Here is a 26534-nt window from a genome sequence, read left to right as displayed (position 1 = left end):
GATCAGAAGTGGAGCAGCCAGGACTCAAACTGGTGCCATACGAGATGCCAGCATCTCAGGCAGCAGCTTAACGCACTGTGCCACAATGCTAACCCTGCGTTAATAATTTTAAGCAAGGGGATAGATTGCTGGATTTTTTCCTACATATCAATTGGTTTTTTAAAAATAGGCCCTTTCAGAAGGTGCCTAGGACAAAGACTGCCCTCCCCACCCCCAACCCTTAACCCTGCAACACAACCACACAACCAAGGAAGTTGGCTATTGGTCGAAAGGCTGATCAGAACCTTGGAGAGCTCTAGATAATGCAGGAGCAGAACCACAGCTAGAAGCTTCTGTGGCTGGTGCCAGGCTAAAGTTTTGAGCAGATGCCCACTCCACTTTGCTTATTGTCAAGTTGTTTCTGATTTAAGGGGACAAATCCCTTTTATTTGATTCAAGATCTCTGTATTTATCAACTAATTCGGTGTTTTGCAGATAAAAATCTTAAAAACTAGGGAAAATGCATGCCTTGAAGATCCTGTGCCTTATTTTGTGATTCTGAATTCCTCCCAGCAGGGTTTGTGGTACTGAGAAGAAGAGTGTCATAACCAGGAAGGGGAGCAAGATCACAGGGTTTCACGGAAGTATTCCCATCTATTAGATTGTCAGTTTTTCCATTTTTTCCCTCAAATAATGTCTTAGGTAAAACTTCAACCAAACCAAACCAAACCAAAAAGTACTAGCACAGCAGAGATGGTCTGGCTGAAGCAGAGTTCAGGTCTTGCAGGGCTTCCATTCTCCCTAATCCTGACTCCAGCAGTAATCTCTGAACACAGGTACTAATTCACATTTTCCAAGCATATGTTCAGTTTGCTTGTCAGACACACTTCCTTAGTAGGTGAGAGATCTGAATTATATTTAGGATTACTTCCACCACCCCATATTAATCCCAGAAGTTGTTTTATATTGATGCCTATTTAGCTGTTTGTTTGGATGTCAGTGATTTGCATTTCTTTCTAATTAGCTTTTGTGCTTCCCAGAATCCACTGGGTTTTTAAAGATTATAATCTGCAACAACTTCAAATATCATTGCAACAATCTCAAATCTCAGACTCAATACACTCTGCTTACAAAACTAAAGAGGATTATTAGAATATTTAAAAATAAAGTCCTTGAGGATTGCAAAACTTTTCTTTCATTTTTTTGCATTACCATTATTTATTTTTGTGAGTGCCCTTTAGGAGTACATGATGTCCTGTCTCCTTTGTGTCTACTGCACTTTGTTAATGGGTGAATCTTTTCAAGAATAAAATCTTAAAATATTAACTGCAAGGTAAAACTCTCACTGTAAGGGTTGGGAGTGCTGTGCTGTTGTTTTTGTTAGGCAGATGACTATATATATTTGGATGGTAGTTACATGGGGAGGGAGTAGATTTGCGATTTGTAGTCCTAAAGTTAGCCAGCTTCCCTTTCTCCCACCCCTAAATTCATGTTATAATAATTCAATTTTAGAAAGCTAGGAAGTTGCTGTATTTGAAGAAATTATGAAAAACATGTTTAAAATAATCCCATTTAAGTTATGTATTTAGATGATATATTATAGGACTTAAACATATAACCTGCTCTTTGCTGATAATACTTAGTCCTCTTACCAATAGAGAAATAGCAAATTTATTTTTGTTATCTTTTGTATTCTCTGGATGAAGTGATATTTTAAAAATCCATATGGGTTCAGTTACAGTTGTGTTAGAAATGTAAAATGTCTGGTCATTTTCAAAGATTTCCCATTCACATGAGCATAACACAAAAGCATTTTAGTTGAGAGAAGCATAATAAATTACTACAGCTGTTACCACTATGTTCTAACATATTGCATTAGCTTGTGGGAAACGTTCTATGAGGGTTAGAATTTAAGAAATAGTAAGGTCAAGGCTATTTGAAGCATATGTATTTAGAGTTAAATAATGCAAGATTTGTTCTCCAGAAGGTTATAGAACTGGCTAACTTTTTTATAGTTTGTTAGAAGATACAATTGAAGTCTGACCTTATAAAATGAAGAAAGGGCAAGTATAATTTTTAAGCTTTGAGACTGAAACATGGTGTGAAATGAAATATATGAAGTGTACTACTCTATTTTAAAGTTTTATATTTGTCTATCAGAAAGGTATGCACATGTGTTTTATATATACATATACATATGAATATACATACATGTGTAATATACACTCAGAAAACTAGGAAATTTGGAAAAACAAGAGAAAAATTCTTCAAAATAGTTTCTGACTATGAGCATCAGTTATTAATATTTCTTCCAGTAATTTTTCTAGGCATAGATTTTTTTTTTCCATGGAGGATTTGGAGGGAATGGGGATAACATGTGATAATAATGTAAATATATTTATATCTGTCTTCATTTATTATTATTTTAATGAAAGTATTTTCTAAAATACTGGTTGTGCATTATTCTTCTGAATGACTTTCACCGTCTTTAAGACACTTCTTATCTGGCATTTAGATTATTTGCAGTTTCATGATATTATAAATGACTCAGTGTACATTTTTGTTTATAAAGCTTTCCCTTCCTTATTTTTAGTTTTTTTCTTAGCAAGAATCTCAGAAATGGGATTTCTAGGGGTCTTGAGAAAGACCATTTTTAAGATTCTTTATATGTGTATGTATTTAAACTGTACCAATTTATACTCTCATAAATTGTACAAATGTACAAGTGCTGTTAAACCACATCCTCACCAACATTAGCTTTTTGCTGAAAGAAAGAACCACTAATTTTGGGTCAGCATTGTGGCATAATGAGGGAAGCCAACACCTGCAACATTGGCATCCCATACGGGCACCGGTTCAAGTCCCAGCTGCTCCACTTCCAATCCAACTCCCTGCTAATGTTCCTGGGAAAGCAGCAGAAGATGGCCCAAGTGTTAGGGAATCTGTACCCACATGGGAGACCCAGAAGAAGCTCCTGGCTCCTGCCTTCAGCCTGGCTCAGCCCCGGCTTTTGCGGCAGTTTGGGGAATGAACCAGAGGGTGGAAGATGTGTGTGTGTGTGTGTGTGTGTGTGTGTGTCTGTCTGTCTGTCTGTCTAACTCTGCCTTTCAAATAAATAAAGTAAATCTTTAAAGAAAAAAAGAGCCACTAAGATATAAACTTTGTTTTTCATCATATTGCCTGTGAAGAGTGCTAGGTTAGGACAGGTCAAATCAGTGAGTCCCATTGGAACAAGAAGCACTTTGTGGAACTGAAAGTCTGTCTTGGAATAGAAGTCAGGCTAATGAGCTCAAAGTGCGACGCTGATCCAGGGGGCACTAGGTGAACCCCGGGGGCAGGGTGTGGAGCTTCAAAGAGTGGGGGAGGAAGCACATTGGGCAAATCCAGTGATCTGTAGGAATATCCAAGAAGGGCATACCCTGGTGTTGTGTGCCACCCTGAGTGAGTAGGAATAGTTTTCCTTGGGGAGGGGCTCTGCTAATGTAGGTTGGGAAGGAGACCTGCTATAATTGTTTGTGTGCTCTTTCCTGCTACTTGAAAAAGTTTCTTTTACCATGTGCATACATTTTTCAATGAAAAATTAGTTTGTTAAAAGGAGAATGAAGAAAATGACATTTCTTTGATTACTAATGAAGTTACATATTTTAATATTGTTAATCAGTTTTGATTTTATTTTATTGATGTGCTAGGCAGTTGGGCAGAATTTTATGGGAAGAGAGTTCATCTAATTTTTGTGTTAAATTTTAAATTTATTCCTGTACTTTCTTTTATTGATTGAAAATTTTTATTGTAAGATTGTTAGACAAAAAAGTTTTTCCCTTAGAAGATTCCCCCCACTCCATCAATATTAGGCATTGGTGGTCCCAGGTCTTAATTGCTTGCTTTTTTCATTAATCTCTCCAAAAACGTGAACCCATTTCATTGTTTCTCTATTTTGTCCATTATTGATTTCTTTATATATGTTTAAATTTGCTTCAGTTTGACTGAAAAACTGTGATTTTGAATAAGTTAAACTTGAATTGAGGAAAATGATATCTCCCACTTTAAAAAAATATTTATTTGATAGGAGGGTTGTGGGAGGAGAGAGAGAGAGAGAGAGAGAAAGAGAGAGAGAGAGAGAGAGAGAGAGAGAGAGAGAGAGAGAGAGAGAGAAATTTCATATTAACTGATTCACTCATCAAACAGCGGCAACCAATGGTGCTAGGCCAAGGCTGAAACAGGAAGCCAAGAACTCAATATAGGTTTCCCACATCAATGGCAGCAGCCAATTACTTGACACGTGGCTGCTGTCTCCCAGGGCCTGTATTAACAGGAGGTTGGATTCCAGAGCTACAGGTGATTGTTGAACCCAGGCATTCAGACATAGGATGCAAGTGTCTTAACTGCTATGCCAAATACTTGCTTCTATCCCTCTCTTTCTGATATAAGAAAACTGAGAAACTCAGGATCAGTTGGACTTGTTCAAGTCCATGAGCCCATTGATTTGGGAATATAAGGTGCATGATGAATGTATTTGTGAGAAGTATTGTGGGGAGATGGAGAGTCACATGAATTTGAAGTATCTGTCAGATCAGGAAACCCTGGGATAGGGGAAGCCAAAGTAGAGAATCCTAAATTACCCATCGCACATGGGATTGATTATGACTACAGAGAGGCAGGTGCCAATTCTGTGGTTTAAACTGATAGTTCATTGAACTAAAGTGGGAGAGGTTTGCCAGATTTACATTCTACAGTGTTTCAGTTATAATAATGTATACTTGATTATCAACAGTTAGTCATCCTCTTTAGGTAACCAGTCCTTAAAAACAATTAGTGTAATAACTTCCCTAAACTCTTTTCAGTGTTTTAGTGAGAATGAATGAAGTTGGTGTTTTTTTTTTTTTACTGTAAATCAGTAAATTCTTTTGCATTTTCCTGTTTTGATTATTTTATCAAATAATCCTAATGCATTCTTTTATTCCTCATGTTTAAAATCCCATTTTTTTAAGTTTCTAACTTTTTATTTAATGAGAGAAATGCATAGGGGAGTGAGGGCTTTAAGAGAGAAGGAAAAGTCCAGAAATTAAATTGGGGTCCATACCGAGCAGAGAGCAGGCTGAGAGTCACGTGGAAGAGTGTGCAGGCCGGAAAGCATGGAGCTGGTGGCCTGAAGACCATGTGCTCCAAAGGCTCAGGGCAGCAAGGACATCCAGGGCATCGAGGAAAATAAGGGCCGGGCTCACCGTGTTCCAGGTCTTTTCTCCACTTCCAAAGGGAAGTGGTCACGTAGCCTGCTTGGTAGGTGGGCATACAGGTGGGATCAGGTAGGGGGATGAGATCACACAGGGGCATGGTGAGGGCATGGTCTTCCAGCTCACCCATCTACCTGCCTCCATCATTCCTCCTTCAAAGACTTTCTAGCCCTTAATCCTAAGGGCTATTGAAGGGCGTAGAATCATCATATCTTCTGTAGCTGCTTCCTGCTTATGAGGGGCATAGTGCAGGCCCTGCCTTTCCTGGGTCTGGAAGTCTCCACCTATCTTATTAAACAGATTCACTTTAGGAATTGGAGCAGTCTCAGCGCCAATGGCTGTGTCCCCTGTAATGGTCAGTTATTCCCAGAAGTTATTGAGTTCTGAAACATGTTTGTTAATTAGCATAAGCAAAATTGGAGCAAAACCAATAGTGAATGGTGTGCCCCTTAAGGTGGAAAGGTTACCCTTATGTAGATTTTAAAATCCATTTAGCTTGAACATAGAAAATTGTAATAGAAGAGCCCATTAGGAGTTTTATTATCAGTAGCAGTTTCCAGAGAGAAACTTCTTCAAAAGAAGAGGCAGGTACAGCATGTCTGCCTTAAGGTGTAGCAGTTTTGAAGCGATGAAAGTAAAGGTTTTACTTATCTTTTTGCTTAAGATCTCTGATTGGCTTACAGAAAAATCATAACGTGTCTTTGGAGTTCACCTGTGAAGACTTGAGAGGTAGAAGTTTAATCCTAATTTCACTGAGGTAGTCATGTTCCAGTAGCACCTGGTAAAGTCCCTTCCATTTAAGCTAATTTATGATTTGAAGAGGATCTTCTATGAATGGCTTGCTCAGGAATTTCTACTGTTGGAGCTTCTGTTAAATACTCTTTAATTCCTTGGAACACCTGTTGTGGCTCCCCTGTCCATCACAGTGTGTCTATATCAGAGCCTTTTAAAGCACATACAAAGGCTTAGACTCCAAGGCCTGGAATCCGCATTCCATAGAATCCTGCCATCAGCAATTCCCAATGTTGGAGCTTCTGTTAAAAGCTCCTTAATTCTTTGGAACACCTTTTGTGGCTACCTTTTCCAGCCCAATGTCCATATCAGGGCCTTTTAAAGTTCCATATGAAAGCTTGGAATCCAAATTCCACAGAATATTGCTGTTCCCAGAAATATCCTTAGCTAGCTGTCTTTTAAGTATAGAATAGCTTCCTTTCTCTTGACTGAGAGAACACACTTTTTGGAGTTAGAACATATCCCAGGTAATCTGCCTCTAGTGTAGAAACCTGAGCTTTGTTTGGGAAGTTTTATATCTTCACTATCCCAGGTTTTGAGTTTAGTGGGATGCAGAAGAAAGTATCCCTTAGGCAAAGGTGTAGCACACAATAAGATGCATTGAAACAACTGCCTCAGTAATCCTGAGGCCTTTAACCATTCTGTACTCTGTATTTGACATTATGTTAAAGCATATGAGGTAGGAATATCAGAGACATGTATCCAAGAGTTCATGTTTGAGACGCTTAATAAACTCTAAAGAAACACCTGAGAATACAGGCAATGGAGTTTGACACTTAGACATAACTAGAACTTACGATGTGTAAGAATATAACAAACCAGAACAAGGTAAATCTTTGCTAACAAGTTTGATCATTAATGCTAATACTGTAGCTCTTTGAGGACAGAGGTCCTGCATGGGAAGTTAGTACACAGTGACTCCGGTTGTTAATTTAACAATCAACACTCTTAGATATGACGTCAGTGATCACCCGAGGCTCTTGACATGAGCCGCCTAGGCTATAGAAGCCTTTTGAGTACACAAACTCCATCATTATTCATGTTAGGAAACTAGCGCAGTTGGCCGCATTGCCCAGCTACCTGAGCCAGGCTCCACCCCCATCCTAATGGGATTGGCTGCTCCTGCTTCCCTGCCCGCCCTCCCGCAAAGTTTTAAAAGGGCCTGTCCCTGAACACATGCTCTCTTGGTCCTTCTCTCCTGCTCTCTCTCGGTTCCTCTCTCCAGCCTCCCCCTCTGGTCTCTTGGCTCTTGGCTCTTCTCTCTTGGCCCTTCCATCCTGCTCTCTGTCGGTTCCTCTCTCTAGCCTCCTCCTCTGGTCTCTTGGCTCTGCTCTCCTCTCTCCTCTGCTCTGCTCTATCCTCTCTCCTTGCTAGCTCCTCTCCTCTCTGTTTCTCTCTTATATTCTCTTTCTCCCTTTTTTTTCCTTCGCCGCCCCTTCACTCCGGTCTGTAGGTTGTTCCCCGATAAACCCTTTCCCTTACTCCGGTGTCTGGTGTGCTTTGCGACGGCTAACATTAAGATATAACAATTCAGACAAGGCCATAAGCAAAGTGGAAGTTCTTTCCTCGCTTCGAAGAAAAAATACATCCTTCTTTGATGACTACTTCTTTTCCACTGGAGTCTCACCCATGGAAGTCCTCCATGTAGGGACACTTTTTGCATGAGTATCCTGGCTTTCCAGGTGTGAAATGCTCTCTTAGGCTTTTCAGCCAGACCAGAATGCCTTTAGGGCTGACTCTGAGGTCACTGAGTGTAACTTACAGCAGTTGCCATTCTATGAGTCTGCTGTACGGACTACTTCTTACATTGGAGCATTCACTCCTCTTTATAGAACCCCATTTCTATTCTCTGTGGTATTATGTTATAGGCCCTATGCCTACTCTTTTTGTTTATCCTCATTTCAGATTTCTTTCTTCATGTAGTACCAAAGTTAAGAAGGATAAGAACTTTTTGAGTAGAGAGAAAGAGACTTAGTTTTCCCTCCTTTATAAAGAGGCTCACTAATTTATGCCTTCTGCCCCATCGCCTTTCTCTGAAGGAGCTTTGGACGTTTTCATGTATCTCCTATTCAAGATGGTGGAAAGTTCAAACATCCATTGGTTTTTCAAGCAATGCCCTTGTCTTAGGGAGTAACCTGTTTTAAGCCTTGCATATTTTCTGTACCCCTCCCTTCTAGACAAAGTGGTTCAAATCACAAATTACCTAATGAGTTGAAACGTTCATGTAGCGGTACTAGAGGAATTTTTGTCTTGTGTAGCATTTCTAAACCTCCCCTGATGTGGGTGTTTTCCAGTTAAGTGTGCATTGAATGGCCAAGAAGGTCAAATGCATTGCAGTGTTTTGAGAGATTTTAATCTAATGGAAAAGGGCTGGGTGGCACATCTTTACTATGCATTTAACAATTAGGCTGAATGACTTGAAATGAATTCATATTGGTAAAAGATGTTTGCCAGCTTACATAGTTTCAGAATTTATTTTTTTAATGTGTGGTTATAGGCTTATAGCTTGCCAAGAAGCTAAAGAGAAACGGTAAAATTAAAAATTGAGGCATCTGAAAGCTTTTTGTTTTTGTTCAAGTACTGGCAAAAGGACTAGAAATCAAGAAATGGAATATTGTATATTTTTCCTATTTATAATATTTATTGATGATCTCTAAAGGAAATGCATTACAAGCTATGTAATAATTTTTTAAAGTTCTGTCTATGTTGTTATACTCTCTTGATACTTTGAATATGTTCTTGAGTAGCTTAAAAGGAATTTCAGGCTTTTGAGGTGGAGAGATTTGCCAGGGAGGACTTGGTACTCTTTCCTTCAGATCATTTTCATATCAAGGAACTTACTTCATTCATTGTATGTTGTTGAAGTGCTTACCTTTTCTCTCTTATCTTCATTTGAACATCCCGTAAGAAGTATCCTTCCTATCAATAAGGAGCACTTAATGTTTTCTTCATTGTCATTTAATCCGAGTAAGCACTCTCAGAGGAGGATCAGCCAACTTTGACCCTTGACCATGGAGTCATAATGGTATCAGTGGTTTGATGTCAGGAACAGACAATGTTGGTGTTTGGAGATCCTCAAGTTTACGGTTGTTTTTTTTTTTTTTGCTGAAACTTTTTGGAAGACCATTGCAATTGGAGGTTGTGGTCTCTTTCTTTTTAACCCATTGAAGTATTGCTGCAGAGGTTGGAATCCTTTAGTGATCGTTCAGGTGACTTGAATGCTGCATTCAATTGAGGATTTTGAGGATTATATTCTATAATTTTGTTCTTAAATTTCTGTGTAATTTGAAACACTGGCAAATTTTAGTGATACCACTTTGTAGATTCTGCTTCAGTTTCTTCTTTTTCTTCCTCTTACTCTGTGGATGGCTCAACACGTTCTTCTAATTCCTTATTGCTAACATTTCTCAATGATTGACACTAGGGCAACCAAAACTTCAAAATGTAAAGCTGCAGATGGGGGGGGGTGTGTGCTACTATATTTTTCTTAGCAGCATTTATCTCATCTGATATATTTAATTTTTTTTGTTGTTTATTTTGATCCATTAAAATCTAAGCTCTTGAAAGCAAAGGCTCCCCCCCCCCCCCCCACTGCTTAGCGCATTGGCTGGGGTGCAGTAGGCATGGGTACATATTTGTTGAATGAAGGAATGTGAGCTTACTAACTTTTATTCCTTAGTCCTAAAAGCTTTCCTGCTCATTAGACTTCATGGTTACTTCCTTCCTCCTTTTATCTGAACCTTGCATTTCCTAATTGTATTTTCCCTCATCTCTACTCCATTCTTGTCTTTTTTTCAGGCCTAGTTGTCATCACTGTGCCTGTAGTTCTGTGAGGCTTCAGTGTTGTGGAGCATCTATTTATATCTGGTAATACAGATGCAGATGGTTTGGGAAACTTAGTTGAATTACTTTCACAGATAATGCTGAATTTATATACAGATTGAAAAAATTAAAGTTGTAAAAGAATAAGAAACAAATTAAGTCTTCCAGGGCTAAAATTATGGTCTTCTAGAATATTTAGGTTTCTTATTTTGTTACTACCTTGCTTTACACTTAACTGTTTCTGCTTATTCATGAATTCCTCCTTGAATTTTCTGCGAGGAATTTTAGAAGGCAGGAGAAATCACCAAGATCAGAAGACTCTTCTAACTTCATCTCTGGGTTCATGGCTAGTTAGGTATAGTCTGTTCACTTTAGATTTGTATCATTGTTCTTTATATGTATGGGTGAATGTGCCGTTGGATTTGTATGAAGATTCCTTATAAAGTGATGTTTCATTTATGACTTTTGCAGAACCTTGCCTCCTGGAATCCTTCAAATCCTGAATGTCTCTTATTGGTGGTGAAAGAACTTGTGCAACAGTATCACCAGTTTCAATGCAGCCGCCTCCGAGAGAGCTCTCGCCTTATGTTTGAATACCAGACATTACTGGAAGAACCACAATATGGAGAGAACATGGAAATTTATGCTGGGAAAAAAAACAACTGGGTAAGGTTTTTAGATACTGGGAATAAAAGTATCTCTATCTGGTATTAAGTTACATAATCATTTTAGATGTCCATATGTAGTAAACCCTGGTCATTTCTTTAAATGAGCATAGTGGGGCTGGCATGGTAGTATAGTGGGTAAAGCTACCACCTGCAATGCCAGCATCCTGGTTCGTGTCCTGGCTCCTACCAATTTTGGTATCCCATATGAGGACTATTTCAAGTCCCAGCTGCTCTACTTCTAATCCAGCTCTCTGCTAATGGGTCTGGGAAAGCAGCAGCAGATGATATATTCATATATATACTTACTTATTTGATAGAATTACAGAGAGAGAGAGAGAGAGAGAGAGATTCCATCCACTGGTTCACTCCCTGGATGGCTATAATAGCCAGGGCTGAGCTAGGCTGAAGCCAGGAGCTTTGTCTGGGTCTCCCACTTGGACAGGGGCTCAAATACTTGGTCCATCGTCCACTGCTTTTCCCAGGCCATGAGCCACCTGTGGCGCCAGCATCCCATATGGGGCTGGTTTGAGTCCCAGGTGATCCACTTCTAGTACAGCTCCCTGTTGATGGTTTGGGAAAGCAACAGAGGATGGGTCAAGTGCTTGGGCCCCTGCACCCACTTGGGAGACCCAAAAGAAGCTCCTGGCTCCTGGAATACTCTCTCTCTGTCTCTCTCTCTTTCTCTCTCTGTAACTCTGCTTTTTATATAAATAAAACAAATCTTTTTTTAAAAAAAGAAACATTTATATGCAAGTCTTTTAACCCCCTCTTTTAAAATAGTCACTCAACCCACTCTCTCTCCCCTTTTACCCTGCTCTACATTTTTTTACATCACTCTCCCTGCCCTATTTTTAAAAGATTTATTTATTTATTTGCAAGGCAGAGTGTCAGAGAGATAGCAAGAAAGAGAGGAGAGAAATATCTGCAAAAAGGCACATAACATTAAATTGCCACCTTTACCATTTTTAAGTGCACAACTCAGTAGGGTTAACTTTATTCACATGAGTTGTGCAGTGTCGCTCCCCCTCTTCGTGGAGGAACGACACTAAACCCTGCGCTGTTCTTTTGTCTGCTCGGCCCTCCCCGGGTTTGCTGCTGGTTCTTCCCGGGTTGGCTACCATCCCTTCCACCTCCGTGGAAGGGCGGTTCCCCCTGGCCGCTTTCCCCACTTCCGCAGGGGAGCAGCACACCGCCGGCCGGCTCTCTCGGGGGCTGCACAGGTGTTCCCCTTAGATGTTCCCCTTAGATGTTCCTGGTGCATGCCGTCTCTCTCCTCCTTTATAGTCCTCCTCCGCCAATCTGTGCTCGGCTGCCCACATGCCGAGTACGCTGCTCTCCTCCAATCAGGAGCAGGTCCTACAGTTTATTGGCTGAACTGGAGGCAGCTGTGTAGAAACTGTTTTCTTCTCTCCCAGCGCCATATTGTGGGAGAGCAGAAGCATAGAATAAGTCTTAATTCCAGTAACTTAGTCTAGTCCGAGTTGCTCCCAGTTGCTCCCCACAGTGCAGTAGAACTTTGGAGCTTGTTCATCTAGGAAAACTCATTAAACACTGAATCCTGTTTCCCCTAATATTTGACACCTTTCTACTTTCTGTTTCTATGGTTTTGGCTCTTCTAGATACTTAATGTGAGTGGAATCATACAGTATTTGTCCTTTTGTGACTGGTTTATTTAACTTATTATCATCTCTCTCTCTCTCTCTCTTTTTTTTTTTTTCTTTTAAATACTTTGAAAAGCAGAGTATCACAGATTGCGAGAAGGAGAGAGAAAGGAAGAGAGGTTGAGAGGGTGGGACAGGCCAAAGCCAGGAGCCAGGAACTCCATCCTGGTCTCCCACATGGGTGGCAGGGGCCCAAGTACTTTGGTTATCTGCTGCCTAGTCACATTAGCAGGAAGCTGGATAGGAAGTGAAGCAGTCTGGACTCAAACCAACACTCTGATATGTGCTGTCAGCATTGCAAGTGGTGGCTTAACCCACTGTGCCACAATACCAGCTCAGCATCGTATATCTTTGATGCTCATCCATGTAGCATGTGATGGATTTTCTCCCTTTTTAAAGTTGCATAGTATTCCATCTCTCTCTCGCTCTCGCTCTCACACACACACACACACACACACACACAAACACCATGTCTTGTTTATCTACTCCTTCAGCATTTTGGAGTCTTTGCCTTGTAAATAATGCTGCAGTGAACATAAGTGTGTAAATATGTCTTTGTAATCCTATTTTGAATTATATATGTATATATACATACACACATACATAAAAGTGAGATTGATAGTTCATATGATAATTCTATTTTTAATTTTTAAGGACTTTTCATGCTGTTTTCCATAATAGCTATACCATTTTTACATACCTACCAATAGTTCAAGTTCAAGGTTATCAATTATTATTTAGAAACTTTAATTTGTTCAATTTTGTTGAACTTATTTTATCCTCTGTTCCCAGTGTTCTTTCTATTAAATAATCAGCTAAATTGTCCTCTCAGAAATGGATATGAATTCATTTGGAATGATTCTCCTTGTTAAGCTTTGTTATCAATAGTGTTTGTAGGCTCATTTGAAAGTAGGAATCATTTTCCAAGTTATTTGTCTTTCATTTTTTAGGATTTGCCCTCCCAACTCATTTCCCTTTTTGATATCAACACTGACTTTTTAATATAATCCAATTTTATGGTACCTTTGTGCTCTAAGAATTTTTGAAATTATATTTTGAAGTTTAGCTAATACTTCATTTAAATGTGGAAGTTGAAATTCACTTAAAACAGATAGTTTATAATATTTTTAAAACTTTGTGTTTAATGTTGTTGATTTTCCTTTGTTGATTTACAAAGCCTATTACTACCATAATTATCCCAGTTTATTTTGATTTGATATTGAGTAATTTGTAAACATTAGGGTGATGGTTATGGATTCAGAAGAAATAAAGAAACTGAGAATCTCATAAAACGGCATGGTAGACAGACTGTAAACAACAATCCAGGCCTAAGGAGGATTTAGGAGATACGGGAGCACATGAGGTAGAATCAGGGAGTAGGTGAGGAAATAGGATATAAAGGCGAGTCTTTGGGAATGAACAAATTAGAGCTTCTGGGAGGGGGTGGTGCATTGCCAGCATCCCATATGAGTGCCAGTTCTGGTCCCAGCTGCTCCTCTTCTGATCCAGCTCCCTGCTCACGCACCTGAGAAAACAGTGAAGATGTCTCAAGTACTTGAGTCCCTGCCACCCAAGTGGGGAATCTGGATGGAGTTCTGGGCTTCTGGCTTTGGCCTGGACTATCCTGGGCAGTGGCAGCCATTTGGGAATAGAATCATTGGATGGAAGATTTTCTCTTTCTCTCTCTCTCTCTCTCTCTCTCTCTCTCTCTCTCTTTCTCTCTTTCTTCTCTCTCTCTCTCTCTCTCTTTCAACCCTGTCTTTACAATAAATAAATAATTCTTTAAAAAAATTTAGAACTTGGCATCACGGTTCCAGAAAACATAAAAGGATTGCCTGTGAATGTAATCCAAAACAGACCAAGAATCTGGATCATGAACACAGGACCCTGGCGGAAAGAAAGAAACTGGATTTGGGGCCTAGATTTTTTTTTTTTAAATGATGGACTGTATTAGTTTCCTATTGCTGCTCTAAAAATTTACCACATACTTGATTTAAGACGAGATTTGTTATGTTGTAGTTCTGGAGGTCAGAAGTCCAGAATAGGTCTCTCTGTGCTAAGATCAAGGAGTTGGCATGGCTGTGTGCCTTCTGGATGCTCTAGAAGATACTGTTTCAGGGAGCTGGAGAAACTGAGAGATGTGCTGTCAGAGGCATTATTTTTTGAGAAGTCTGGGAGAAGCAGCTTGATCCTGGAAGTCTGTAGTAAGTAGAAACATTCTGGAGATTGAAAAATAAATTATACTCAGATCTTTAAGCATTACGAACATTTAAATAAGAAGGCAGTAGTCAGTTGAAGCAACAGTTGGGTAACCAAGAAACGGTCATGATGAATTTATTTTACTCTTTGAAGGAAGGTGAATTTCATAGATTTAGATATATACTGGTAAAGCGTTTGCTCTTTCTTAGTATTCCACTGACTGTGTTCCTTTCTTACTTATTGACTCAGTGAGGAGCTACACCTAAATGATTGGGTGTAACTTGTCAGCTTTCAGAGGTCTTATATAACATCCCAGGGCTTTTCTTTTGACCTTGCCCTATTTACTGTTTTATTAGGGACTTGATTGAAGTTACACAGTTCATGTGCTTCAGTTTGTCTGATAGCACTGAGCTCAACAGCTATTATGAAAGATTACAAAATCAATACTAAAAATTGTTTGTATGTACTAGAATGTTGCACCAAACCAGCAAAATACAATCCAATGAGGCTAACACATGGTAAGACTAATGTTCATTTATGGGAAGTTTACTGTACTGGATTTTGAGTAAATAAATAAGTATTTCAGATATAGCTCTTTCCTGAGAGTGTTAAAATTCAGTTGAGAAGACTCAATCCATTTTCATAAAAAATTAAATAGCGGTATTGACTTGATTATATCTCAGCTGGAACGTATATTCTTTCTAAGCATTCAGTGGAAAAGCCAAACAGTGAGAAATGGAGCAACAAAGGACAGCCTTTTTGATGAACTAAAAGGAAGGTAGACATTGCACTGATATAGAGGGAATCGGTGGGTTACATGGTTGGGGAAATTCGAGGGCAAGGAGATTGGGGAACAGAAATTGTAGCACATCTATAAACAGTTTGTTGTCAGTTAATCACATCTATTATGTCTTAGTGGCAACGGAAACATTGAAGACTTTTTATATGAAATAAAATGATGTTTATTAATTAAAACAAGATTCATATACTGTCCAAACACTAAAAAAAATCAGTATGTTCTTTTGGCCTAAATGTAAATCCATGAGTATTTTGTTTTTTTCTGGTCTGAGAAATGAACACAAGACTCTGTGTAATTATTTAATATCTTTGCATTGCATGTATTTATATCTATTACAGAGGATGGCCTCACTGTTGCCTTCAATGGATTTTTTTGCCACATGTTTATATTCTGCTCCAAAATTATGAGGCTTTTAAAAACCTGAGATACCTCTTTTACTATCAGCTGACAGAAGGAAAATTTCAAATACACAAAGAAAAGGACTCTGATCTGCTGTCAGCTCTCTGACAAGCCTGCTGATTGGCAGCATACCCACCCTCTGCACAGGCACTCTTCTCTTTCCCAAAAACTTCCATTGAGACTTTTAGCAAGTGCACATTTGAAAGTAAATATTAGACACACAAAAGGCCCTACTCTGTGTTAATTCTTTGCCTTTGTCTTTTTATTTATGAAGTCATTTCTCCATATTTCTTTGCCCATCTCCTTTAATGAGTTCTTAACATTGTCTTCCTTGTCTATGTTGGTTTCATAGTTTTTAGTAGACATTTTTTTCTTTTTCTTTCTTTCTTTTTTTTTTTTTTTTTTTTTGACAGGCAGAGAGAGAGAGAGAGAGAAAGGTCTTCCTTTTGCCGTTGGTTTACCCTCCAATGGCCGCTGCAGCCGGCGCGCTGCGGCTGGCACACCGCACTGATCCGATGGCAGGAGCCAGGTACTTCTCCTGGTCTCCCATGGGGTGCAGGGCCCAAGGACTTGGGCCATCCTCCACTGCACTCCCTGGCCACAGCAGAGAGCTGGCCTGGAAGAGGGGCAACCGGGACAGAATCCGGCGCCCCGACCGGGACTAGAACCCGGTGTGCCGGCGCTGCAAGGCGGAGGATTAGCCTAGTGAGCCGCGGCGCCAGCTTTAGTAGACATTTTAAAACACATAAAATACAGGCGATACATTGGAATGGAAGCTGATATGTTCAGATTGAAGAATAGGTACTGTGTGCCTGCATAGCCAGAGTTGTTTTTTAATGCACTTAATTTTTATTTTGTAAAACCTTTTGAGACAATTATATCATAGGAAGTTATAAAATAGAAGAGAGATGCTAAGCATTCTTTATCCATTGTCCCCCAGTGGTTACATTTTATATAATTATAATAAAATATGGAAACAAGGAAAAAGACCCTGATACAATTATCACATTGGTAGTTTCCTCTAAACATTTTTGTCATCAAAATCTCCACACAGAACTCCTTCCTACTACTGAGCAGAGTGATTTTTAAGGTCAGAATCTTAAAAATTGATGTGGTTTGGATATATTTTGAATGCCCCCCAAAGCGTCACATGTTGAAATTTAATCCCCATGGGATGATATTCACATGGTAGAAACTTAATCTGACTATGGTATTTGAGGTAGGGCTTTTGGGAAGTGGATAGGATTGGTTAAGGTCATTAGGATGGAACCTCTCTAATTGAATTCTGGTGGTTTTATCAGAAGAGGGAGAGAGATCTATGAGTGTACGCCTTTTCTCTTGTCACGCGATGCCCTATGAAGCCCTGGGCCACCTTGGGACTTTCAAGAATGTCATTACCAGGTACAACTGCTTGACCTTCCACCTCTGGAATTATGAGTTTCTTTTTTTATAAAGTAGCCTGGTTCAGGGTATTTCATTATAGTAACCAGAAACTAGTATAAAAATGATGAATTGCCGTATTGTAAATGTAAGCAGCCACTATTAAAATCTCCTACCCTGTTTTGATATCCTATATCAAAACAAAAATATATTGCACATTTTAGCAACAGGCAAAGCCTAAGGTGTTATTTTATATTGGATATATTAGCTGCCTTGTTAGCATTTCCTGCCAGGCTTTGTTGTATCTGAAGAACCAAAGTTTGTTAACTGTAACAAAGTACAACATGGAAATTTGTGTATTTTTATTTTGTTTTCGTGTTGTTTTGATCACCTTCTGGTATGAAAGTTAAGTTTTTGAGATACTCTGAAATCATGTATTTTAATACTAAACATCACCAGTGGTGATCTGTGGGGTAAAACAAAGCTTTTTTTTTTCTTCTTTTTTGACAGGCAGAGTGGACAGTGAGAGAGAGAGAGAGAGAGAGAGAGAGAGAGAAAAGTCTTCCTTTTGCCGTTGGTTCACCCTCCAATGGCCGCTGCAGCCGGCGCGCTGCGGCTGGCGCACCACGCTGATCCGATGGCAGGAGCCAGGTACTTCTCCTGGTCTCCCATGGGGTGCAGGGCCCAAGCACTTGGGCCATCCTCCACTGCACTCCCTGGCCACAGCAGAGAGCTGGCCTGGAAGAGGGGCAACTGGGACAGAATCCGGTTCCCCGACCGGGACTAGAACCCGGTGTGCCGGCACCGCAAGGCGGAGGATTAGCCTAGTGCGGCGCCGGCCAACACAAAGCTTTTTAAGCAATGTATTCTTTTTCTTTTATGGATATTTCCTTACTAGTGATTTATGCTTATATAATGGAACGTGAAGCACTTACCTTTTTTGTTGTATTTGGCTCAAATTGTAGTAAGATTTTAGAAATTGATGGCTTATGTGTTAGACTCTAGCAACATCTACTAGTATTGTGCAGAGAGGAAAGGACCCATGTCGTGAGAGCTGCTGAGAGGTAATGTCGATGCCTTTGCCCTCTTTTCTTGCTGTGCCTGTGTTTAAAGGGGAGGTAGCTGAGCCCTGGGGATGTGAGCTCCTCTCAGGAGGTCATTCACACATGTGTTGGAGACAGAGTGATCTGAGAAGAGATCCCTTTGGATTCTAATTCTGTGATTAGTTTTTTTGTGACTGCAGGTTTTCCTTGCATCACTTTTTTGTTTGTTTTTGTTTTTGACAGGCAGAGTGGACAGTAAGAGAGAGAGACAGAGAGAAATGTCTTCCCTTGCTGTTGGTTCACCCTCCAGTGGCTGCCGCGGCCGGCGCATTGTGCTGATCTGAAGCCAGGAGCCAGGTGCTTCTCCTGGTCTCCCTTGCAGGTGCAGGGCCCAAGGACTTGGGCCATCCTCCCCTGCACTCCCGGGCCATAACAGAGACCTGGCCTGGAAGAGGGGCTAGCGGGACAGAATCCGGTGCCCCGAATGGGACTAGAACCCGGTGTGCCGACGCCGCAGGCGGAGGATTAGCTTATTGAGCCGTGGTGCCAGACCCTTGCATCACTTTCATGGGTATAACTACATCATTACCCCAACCTTGACACAATGATTAAAATAGTTCTTGGGTGTGGGAAGCTTAGAGTTAAACAAGCAACGAGTTAAGTAATTGGAGGTACTGGTATTATTAGCTCTTTTTGTTTTTGGTATATCCTGGAAGTAAAGTATCTCTTATCTAAAAATGCTTGTACCAGAGTGTTTTGGATTTTGTGGGGGGGGTGGTTAGACTACTTGCATATACATAATAAGATATCTTGGGGATAGCACCCCAGTATAAACACAAAATTCATTTACATTTCATGTATGTCTTATACACATAATCTGAAGGTAATTTTTATGTGACATTTTTAATGTACCTGCATTTTTGACTGTGACCTATCACAGGAAGTCAGATGTGGAATTTCCCAGTTTAGGACTTGGAGAGTTCTGGGTTTTGTATTTTAAGGTTAGAGATGCCCAGCCTATAGTGGGTACTCAAATAAAGGCCAGCTCAATGATTGTTCCAGTATTTTCTCTCAAAAGCTGTTAATCGTAGAGTTACCACACGTGGACCAGTACATGTTATGTGAAAGGTGTGGGAAAAGTGTGGAATACAAAGTGAAAGTAGATGCTTCATTTTTAAGGAAGAAAATATTCAGAGCAGTTACAGTAGTTGGAGAAGAAGAGACAGTGGGGTCCCATGATCTGTCTTACTAACCTGGTAACATTTATCAGTGTGCCTCTGGGGAATGTTTTATGTTCATGGTATTTGGTAGCTTAAGTAGGTCAGTTGGTATTTGTGGCAGAGAGTGTCTAATGTGGAGACTGTTAGTGGAAAAATATCTAAAACTGCTGTCTACTGTAGAAGCTACTATCCATACACGTGACCATTGAGCACTTGAAATGTGGCTAGGGCCGGTGCCGTGGCTCAATAGGCTAATCCTCCACCTGCGGCGCCGGCACACTGGGTTCTAGTCCCAGTTGCGGGGGGCGGATTCTGTTCTGGTTGCCCCTCTTCCAGGCCAGCTCTCTGCTGTGGCCCAGGAGTGCAGTGGAGGATGGCCCAAGTCCTTGGGCCCTGCACCTGCATGGGAGACCAGGAGAAGGACCTGGCTCCTGGCTTCGGATTAGCGTGGTGCGCCGGCTGCAGCGCGCCGGCTGCAGTGGCCATTGGGGGGTGAACCAACGGAAAAGGAAGACCTTTCTCTCTGTCTCTCTCACTGTCCACTCTGCCTGTAAAAAAAAAAAAAAAAAAAAAAGAAGAAAAAAAAATGTGGCTAGTCCAAACTGAGATGTATGCACATGTCAGATACACAATGGAGTTTGAAGAGTGAATATGAAAAAACTGTCAATAATTTAGTTTTGATTATAGGTAGAATTGCTAATATTTTAGATATATTGGGATATTTTATTGACAGTTAATTTCACCTGCTTCTTTTATCTTTTTAAGAGTGACTACTAGAAAATGTTAAAAACAAACTTAAGTTATATACTCAAGTTCCCATTTTATGCCTTGCATTGTTTGTCTCTGGACAATGCTGATCTAGAATGATCAGAGAGGATGATGAGAGTGCTAAGAGAAAGATCAAAATATCTGGAGAGTCTGGAAGTGCAAGGCCTTCTCTCTGCTGCCCATGAGGAAGTAGTGGGTGCTGTGGTGGATGCCAGGTGGCCATGTGTAACTGGGCATGCAAAGGCCTTCTCTCATTCCCTTAGTTTATGCTGCTTGGAGTTAGGCCCTGATGGCAACTGACCTGGGAGTAAACATGTGGTTGCTCTTCTGAAAGGGGTGTAGTGTGGTCCTAGGAATGGACCACATTTGTTTTTTTTTACCCACATGGAACTATTAGTAGTTAACATTATTTAAAATAAGCGAACCTGTGGCAGAAGCTCCTGTTTTTGTTATTTTTGTACTGGAATTTGTTACACTCAATTTTGACCTGTATGTCAGAGGAAGTACTTTGGCTCTTAGAAGTTTGTATCTGAGAGTTTCACCTTGTTCATAAAAATCAGTATGTTGTACTTAGATTAATTAATACCTTAGGACATGAAAAATAAAGTTGGTAAGTTTTTCAATCTTGTGACATTTAAAAGGAACATTATTATTGTTTGTTAAATAATAGCGGTATCAGTAGAAAATTTGTTTCTTTCAGCAGCCGGATGCATCAGGTGGAAAAGATCTTGTTTTACGGAAGTGTATGAAACACAGAGGAAATCCTTTCAACTTCCTTTCCCTTACACATAGAGAAGAGCATAAGAGGATGGACTAGAATCGTGCCACCCACTTGTATTTCTCAGGACACTTGTTTGTCCTCAGATCTTTTGTCCCATTGCCCCCATGGCTGTCTAGATATAAGGTGCACTTCTTCCACAATGTTCCTAACATGAAGGGCAAGTGTTGTTGAAGACCTGGCTGTGTCAGGGTTTTAAAGCTTCTCTTCATGCAGTAAAAGGCAGAAGACAAAAAAGCCTATATTCAAAGTGTTCTGTAAAAAAAAAAAAAAAAACAAAACAAAACACAAAAAACCCTTTAGTTCTTTTTGCTTGTGTAAATGGGCAAAATGACTTCACCTCGAAAACTTTTTCTAGTTTTTCAGTTCATGACAATGAATCTGTATGCATCACTAACTTATTTACTGCAGAGGATTGTGGAGATAGCATTGTTTAGATCAGGGAGGCACAGAAGCCAAGCAGTATTCTTGCCTGAGAGTTTGGAGTTAATGTTGTGAGAGTGAGATTGGTATGTATGACGAATGGGTCTGTGACATGTAAGTCCTTTTCTCATAAAGCTTAGTAAAAGAATCAGCAACTGGCAAATAGAAATTGAAATGAAGCACAGAGACAGCAGAGGTAAGAGACAAGGAGAAAACTCTGAACTTGGAACTGAGGCTGGGCTGTATTTTTATCCTGAGGTTCAATAAGTTACTTCATATCCTTTTAGAGATTGTCTTTTATTTTGTCAAGTTAGTTTGAATTGGAATCCTGTCACCTGAAACCAAGAGTCTTATAAATTCTTTCTAAAGCCTCCTGTGAACATCTGCCTGCACTATAGTGTTTGTTTAAGCATCTGTCTTATCCAATAGACTTAAAGCTCCCTGAGGACACAGACTGTATCTTACAATCTCCATTACCTAGTCTAGTTTTTGACACAGTGTAAGGGGTTGTCAGAAAAGTTCATGGAAATTGCGTTTTGTGAAAAGAAACTATGCTTGGATTTTAAAACTTATTTTTTTAATAGAAAGTGTTTTATTTATTTATTTATATATTTGAAAGTCAGAGTTACACAGAGAGAGGAAAGGAGAGGTGAGGCAGAGAAAGAGAGAGAGGTCTTCCATCCAATGGTTCACTTGCTAATTGGCTGCAATGGCCAGAGATGTGCTGATTCAAAACCAGGAGCCAGGAGCTTCTTCTGGGTCTCCCACTTGAGTGCAGGAGCCCAAGGACTCGGACCATCTTCTACTGCTTTCCCAGGCTACAGGAGAGAACTGGGTTGGAAGTGGAGCAGCTGGGTCTCGAACCAGTGCCCATATGGGATGTTAGCACTTCAGGCCAGGGCATTAACCCACTCGCCACAGCGTTGGCCCCTTAATAAAAATCTTTCATTTAATAAATATAAATTTCGAAAGTACAACTTTTGGATTATAGCAGTTCTTCCCCCATAACCACCCTCCCACCCACAACCCATCCCATCTCCTACTCCCTCTCCCATCCCATTGTTTATTAAGATTCATTTTTAATTATCTTTATATAAAGCTTAGTCTATACCAAATAAAGATGTCAACAGATTGCACCCACACAGACACACAAAGTATAAAGTACTGTTTGAAGACTAGTTTTACCATTAATTTGCATAGTATAACATATTAGGGACAGAGGTCCTACATGGGGAGTAAGTGCAGTGACTCCTGTTGGTGATTTAACAGTTGACACTCTTATTTATGGCGTCAGTAATCACTTGAGACTCTTGTCATGAGCTGCCAAGGCTATGGAAGCCTCTTGGGTCCACAAACTCTGACCTTATTTAGACAAGGCCATAATCAAAGTGCAAGTTCTCTCCTCTCTTCAGAGAAAGGTACCTCCTTATTTGATGGCCCCTTCTTCACACTGGGATCTCACTCACAGAGATCTTTCACTTAGGTCATTTTTTTGCCACAGTGTCTTGGCTTTCCATGCCTGAGTTACTCTCATGGGCTTTTTAGCCAGATCTGAATGCCTTAAGGGCTGATTCTGAGGCTAGAGTGCTATTTAGGGCACTTGTCATTCTATGAGTCTGCTGTGTATTCTGCTTCCCATGTTGGATCATTCTCTCTGTTTTGAATTCTATCAATTATTAGCAGACACTGGTCTTATTTATGTGATCCCTTTGACACTTAATCCTATCTTTTTGATAAGTTATGAACTGAAACTGATCATTTTAACTAGTAAGATGGCACTGGTACCTGCCAACTTAATGGGATTTGGAGTTTCATGGCACGTAAAACTTATCTTGTACCAAAATAAACATCTTTAAAAAAATTTATTTGAAAGGCAGAGAGAAAGAGAGTAAGAGAGAGAGATCAAGATCTTCTGTCTACTGGCTTACTCCTCAAATTCCCACTATAGCTGTTTCTGGACCATGCTGAAGCCAGGAACCCAGAGTTCTTTTTGGGTCTCCCACATGGGTAACAGGGACCCAAGTATTTGAGCCATCACCTCTGCCTCCCAGGGTGCACATTGGCAGGAAGCTGAAATCAGGAGCAGAGGCAGCACTTGAGCCCAGGCACTCTTCTGATGCGGGATATAGGTATCCCAAGCTGTGTCTAAACCACTGTTAAAAACACCCACCCCAACTTATCTTTTAATTCCATTTTCTGTGAACTTTTTGAAGTACCATCATGTGCTCAGTAAATGTTTGTTAAGTGAATAAATGAGTGAATGAATCAATTGTGAGCTCCTCATTATACACACTTAGAGCTTTTAAATACCTTATACACTTTTTAAAATTTATTTATTTTTAATTTATTTGACAGAGTTAGACAGTGAGAAAGAGAGACAGAGAGAAAGGTCTTCTTTTTTTCCATTGGTTCACCCCCAAAATGGTCGCCATGGCTGGCGCTGCACCAATCCGAAGCCAGGAGCCAGGTGATTTTTCCTGGTCTCCCATGGGGTGCAGGAGCCCAAGCACTTGGGCCATCCTCCACTGCCCTCCCGGGTCACAGCAGAGAGCTGGATGGAAAGTGGAGCAGCTGGGACTAGAACCCAGCACCCATATGGGATGCCGGTGCTGCAAGCAGAGGATTAACCAAATGAGCCATAGCGCCAGCCCCTTACACTTTTGATGACTAATATATTGTTAAAAAATCAAACTCTATGAAAAGTTTTATGGTAAAAAGTCTTCCTCCCATTTTTCTATGGCCACCACTTTCCTGTCTCTCTCCTACCCCAGGTGGACACAAACACAGCTTTTTTCCTAGTATAGTTCTTCAGAGTTTCTTTATGGATATATATATATATATATATAAATATATATTCCCCCTTTTTATCCAAATGTTAATATAAATTCTACATTGTTTTGTACCTTGCCCCCTTTTTTTTTTTTTTGGACAGGCAATGTGGACAGTGAGAGAGAGAGAGAGACAAAGAGAAAGGTCTTCCTTTTGCTGTTGGTTCACCCTCCAATTGCCGCCGCGACCGATGTGCTGTGGCCAATGCATCGCGTCGTTGATCTGAAGCCAGGAGCCAGGTGCTTCTCCTGGTCTCTCATGGGGTGCAGGACCCAAGGACTTGGGCCATCCTGCACTGCACTCCCTGGCCACAGCAGAGAGCTGGCCTGGAAGAGGGGCAACTGGGATAGAATCCGGCGCCCCGACCGGGACTAGAACCCGGTGTGCCGGCGCTGCAGGTGGAGGATTAGCCTAGTGAGCCACGGCGCCAGCCTGTACCTTGCTTTTGGCTTATAGCTCAGATTTTCTCCCCATGTAAGCACACATCGAATGCTCTCATTCTTTCTTTACAGTTGTATATTTCATTGTATAAACATAATTTATTAAATATGAACTCTTCTGTTAGACATGAAGTTTATTTCTAACCTTCTCCTATTACAACTAATACTATAATAATTACTCTTATAAATATGTCATTTGCAAGTGTCCAATTATGTCTGTAAGATAAATATCTAGAAGTAGAATTGGTGCTCAAAGATTTTGTGTGTTTATAATTTTATCATCAAAATGCCATCTGTAAAATTTGTATCAGTTTATTAATCCAGCAGCAATATAGGAAAGTGTTTGTTTCTCCATAGTGTTGTCAACAGTGTATTAATGTTTTTGTAAATTTCTGTCAAACTTTACTTCTTGTAATGGCCATGGAGCTCCTGTTGACATAACCCTTCCACCAGTAGCTAAGAGTTCTGAATAAAATGAAAAGCCATCTGTCCAAAAGCCCCAGAAGATGATCAAAGCAGACAGATCCTGGATGGGGTTGATACTTGGAAAAAGAGAAAGCAGAGCCTTGATACTGCAGGATAATAACCCAACTTTTTTAAAAAAGATTTATTTTATTTATTTGAAAGACAGAGTTACAGAGAGAGGTAGAGACAGAGAGGTCTTCCATCCGCTGCTTCACTCCCCAGATGGCCGCAGCAGCCGCAGCTGTGCCGATCCGAAACCAGGAGCCAGGAGCTTCCTCCTTGTCTCTCACATGGGTGCAGGGACCCAAGGACTTGGGCTATCTTCTACTGCTTTCTCAGGCCATAGCAGAGAGCTGGATTGGAAGAGGAGCAGCCGGGACTAGAACCAGCAGCCACATGGGATGCTGGGGCTTCAGGCCAGGGTTTTAACCTGCTGCTCCACAGCGCCGGCCCCTCAGTGTTCTCATTTCTAAAATAGATATGAATGGGGCCGGCGCTGTGGTACAATGTGTTAAAGCCCTGACCTGCAGCACCAGCATCCCATATGGATGCCGATTTGATTCCTGACTGCTCCACTTTTGATCCAGCTCCCTGCAAATGCCTGGGAAAGCAGTGGAAGATGGCCTATCTACTAGGGCCCCTGTACCCACATGGGAGACCTGGAGGAAGCTCCTGGCTCCTGGCTTCAGATTGGCCCAGCTCTGGCCATTGCAGCCATTTGGGTGTGAACCAGTGGATGGAAGAACTCTCTGTCTGTCTCTACTTCTCTCTGTAACTATGACTTTCAAATAAATAAAAATAAATCTTAAAAAAAAAGTATGAATGAGTTATAACTACTGGACAGTGTTTTTGGGACAATTGAATAATAGAAAACATTTTGTAAAGCATAAAATTTTAATTCACTTATTTTTTACGTTTCCTTCCACAAGTGGCACATGTGTTTGCTAAGGAACAATCTCCAAATTTAGGCTTATTGGTTGTCAGGGTCCATTTGAAGAATCACCTTTACCAGAGTGTCACCCAGCTAAAGTTACTGTCACTCTTGAGAGGTTTTTGTTTTGTTTTGTTTTGTTTTAAGCTTTTAGCCATCCAAGTGGTAAGAACAGTTTCAGATAAGAGCTTGTTTGTTGACCAGCAGTGTGTCTCTCAGATAGGAGGTACAGTTTCCCCTTTCAGAATAGCCTGAGTTTGCACAAGATGTCTACCTATAACTTTCAAAAGGAGAAGCAAACTGTGACAGCCACTGTTACCCGAAGAAGAGCTTAGACCAAATAAATTGCCAACACCCAGAGTCTTGTTAGTTTGTGTTACTGCCAGTGTTCTATAACTTGAACAGCGGAAGGATTCACACGTTTATTGCTAATGCTGGAGAAATTGCCATGAAGGCAGTTGGCAGGAAGGCTGACATTTTAACAGTCATAGGTCAGATAAGTTCTGCATCTGTCCAAGAGAAGATCTGACCAAGGACTGATAAAAAAAAAATCACATAATTCTGTTCACTTGGCTGCATTTAATGTCTCATTTTCAGCTTACAGGAAAGAGTGCTGTGGAAGCACTCTCTGATGTTACAACAGAGTGACTGTAAATTGCCTGGATAACTGTTGGAACTTAAGATATAAAAGCCCATAAAAGTCATTA

At 40.5% G+C, this 26534-nt stretch overlaps 1 protein-coding gene across 3 annotated transcripts in view; it reads left to right on the top strand.

Moving 5' to 3' along the window:
* BABAM2 (BRISC and BRCA1 A complex member 2) overlaps nt 1-26534 on the top strand; it is a 502023-nt gene that overhangs the window by 149676 nt on the left and 325813 nt on the right. For all 3 annotated transcript variants that reach the window (XM_002709945.5, XM_051843055.2, XM_017340849.3), the window contains exon 5: nt 10296-10490. In XM_002709945.5, coding sequence (XP_002709991.1) covers nt 10296-10490 — 195 coding nt within the window. The remainder of the gene's footprint in view (nt 1-10295; nt 10491-26534) is intronic.

Source organism: Oryctolagus cuniculus, chromosome 2 (genome assembly GCF_964237555.1).
Source record: "Oryctolagus cuniculus chromosome 2, mOryCun1.1, whole genome shotgun sequence".
NCBI classification, from domain to species: Eukaryota; Metazoa; Chordata; class Mammalia; order Lagomorpha; family Leporidae; genus Oryctolagus; species Oryctolagus cuniculus.
The sequence above is the reverse complement of the archived record's forward strand: the minus strand, read 5'-3'. Positions and strand labels throughout refer to the sequence as shown.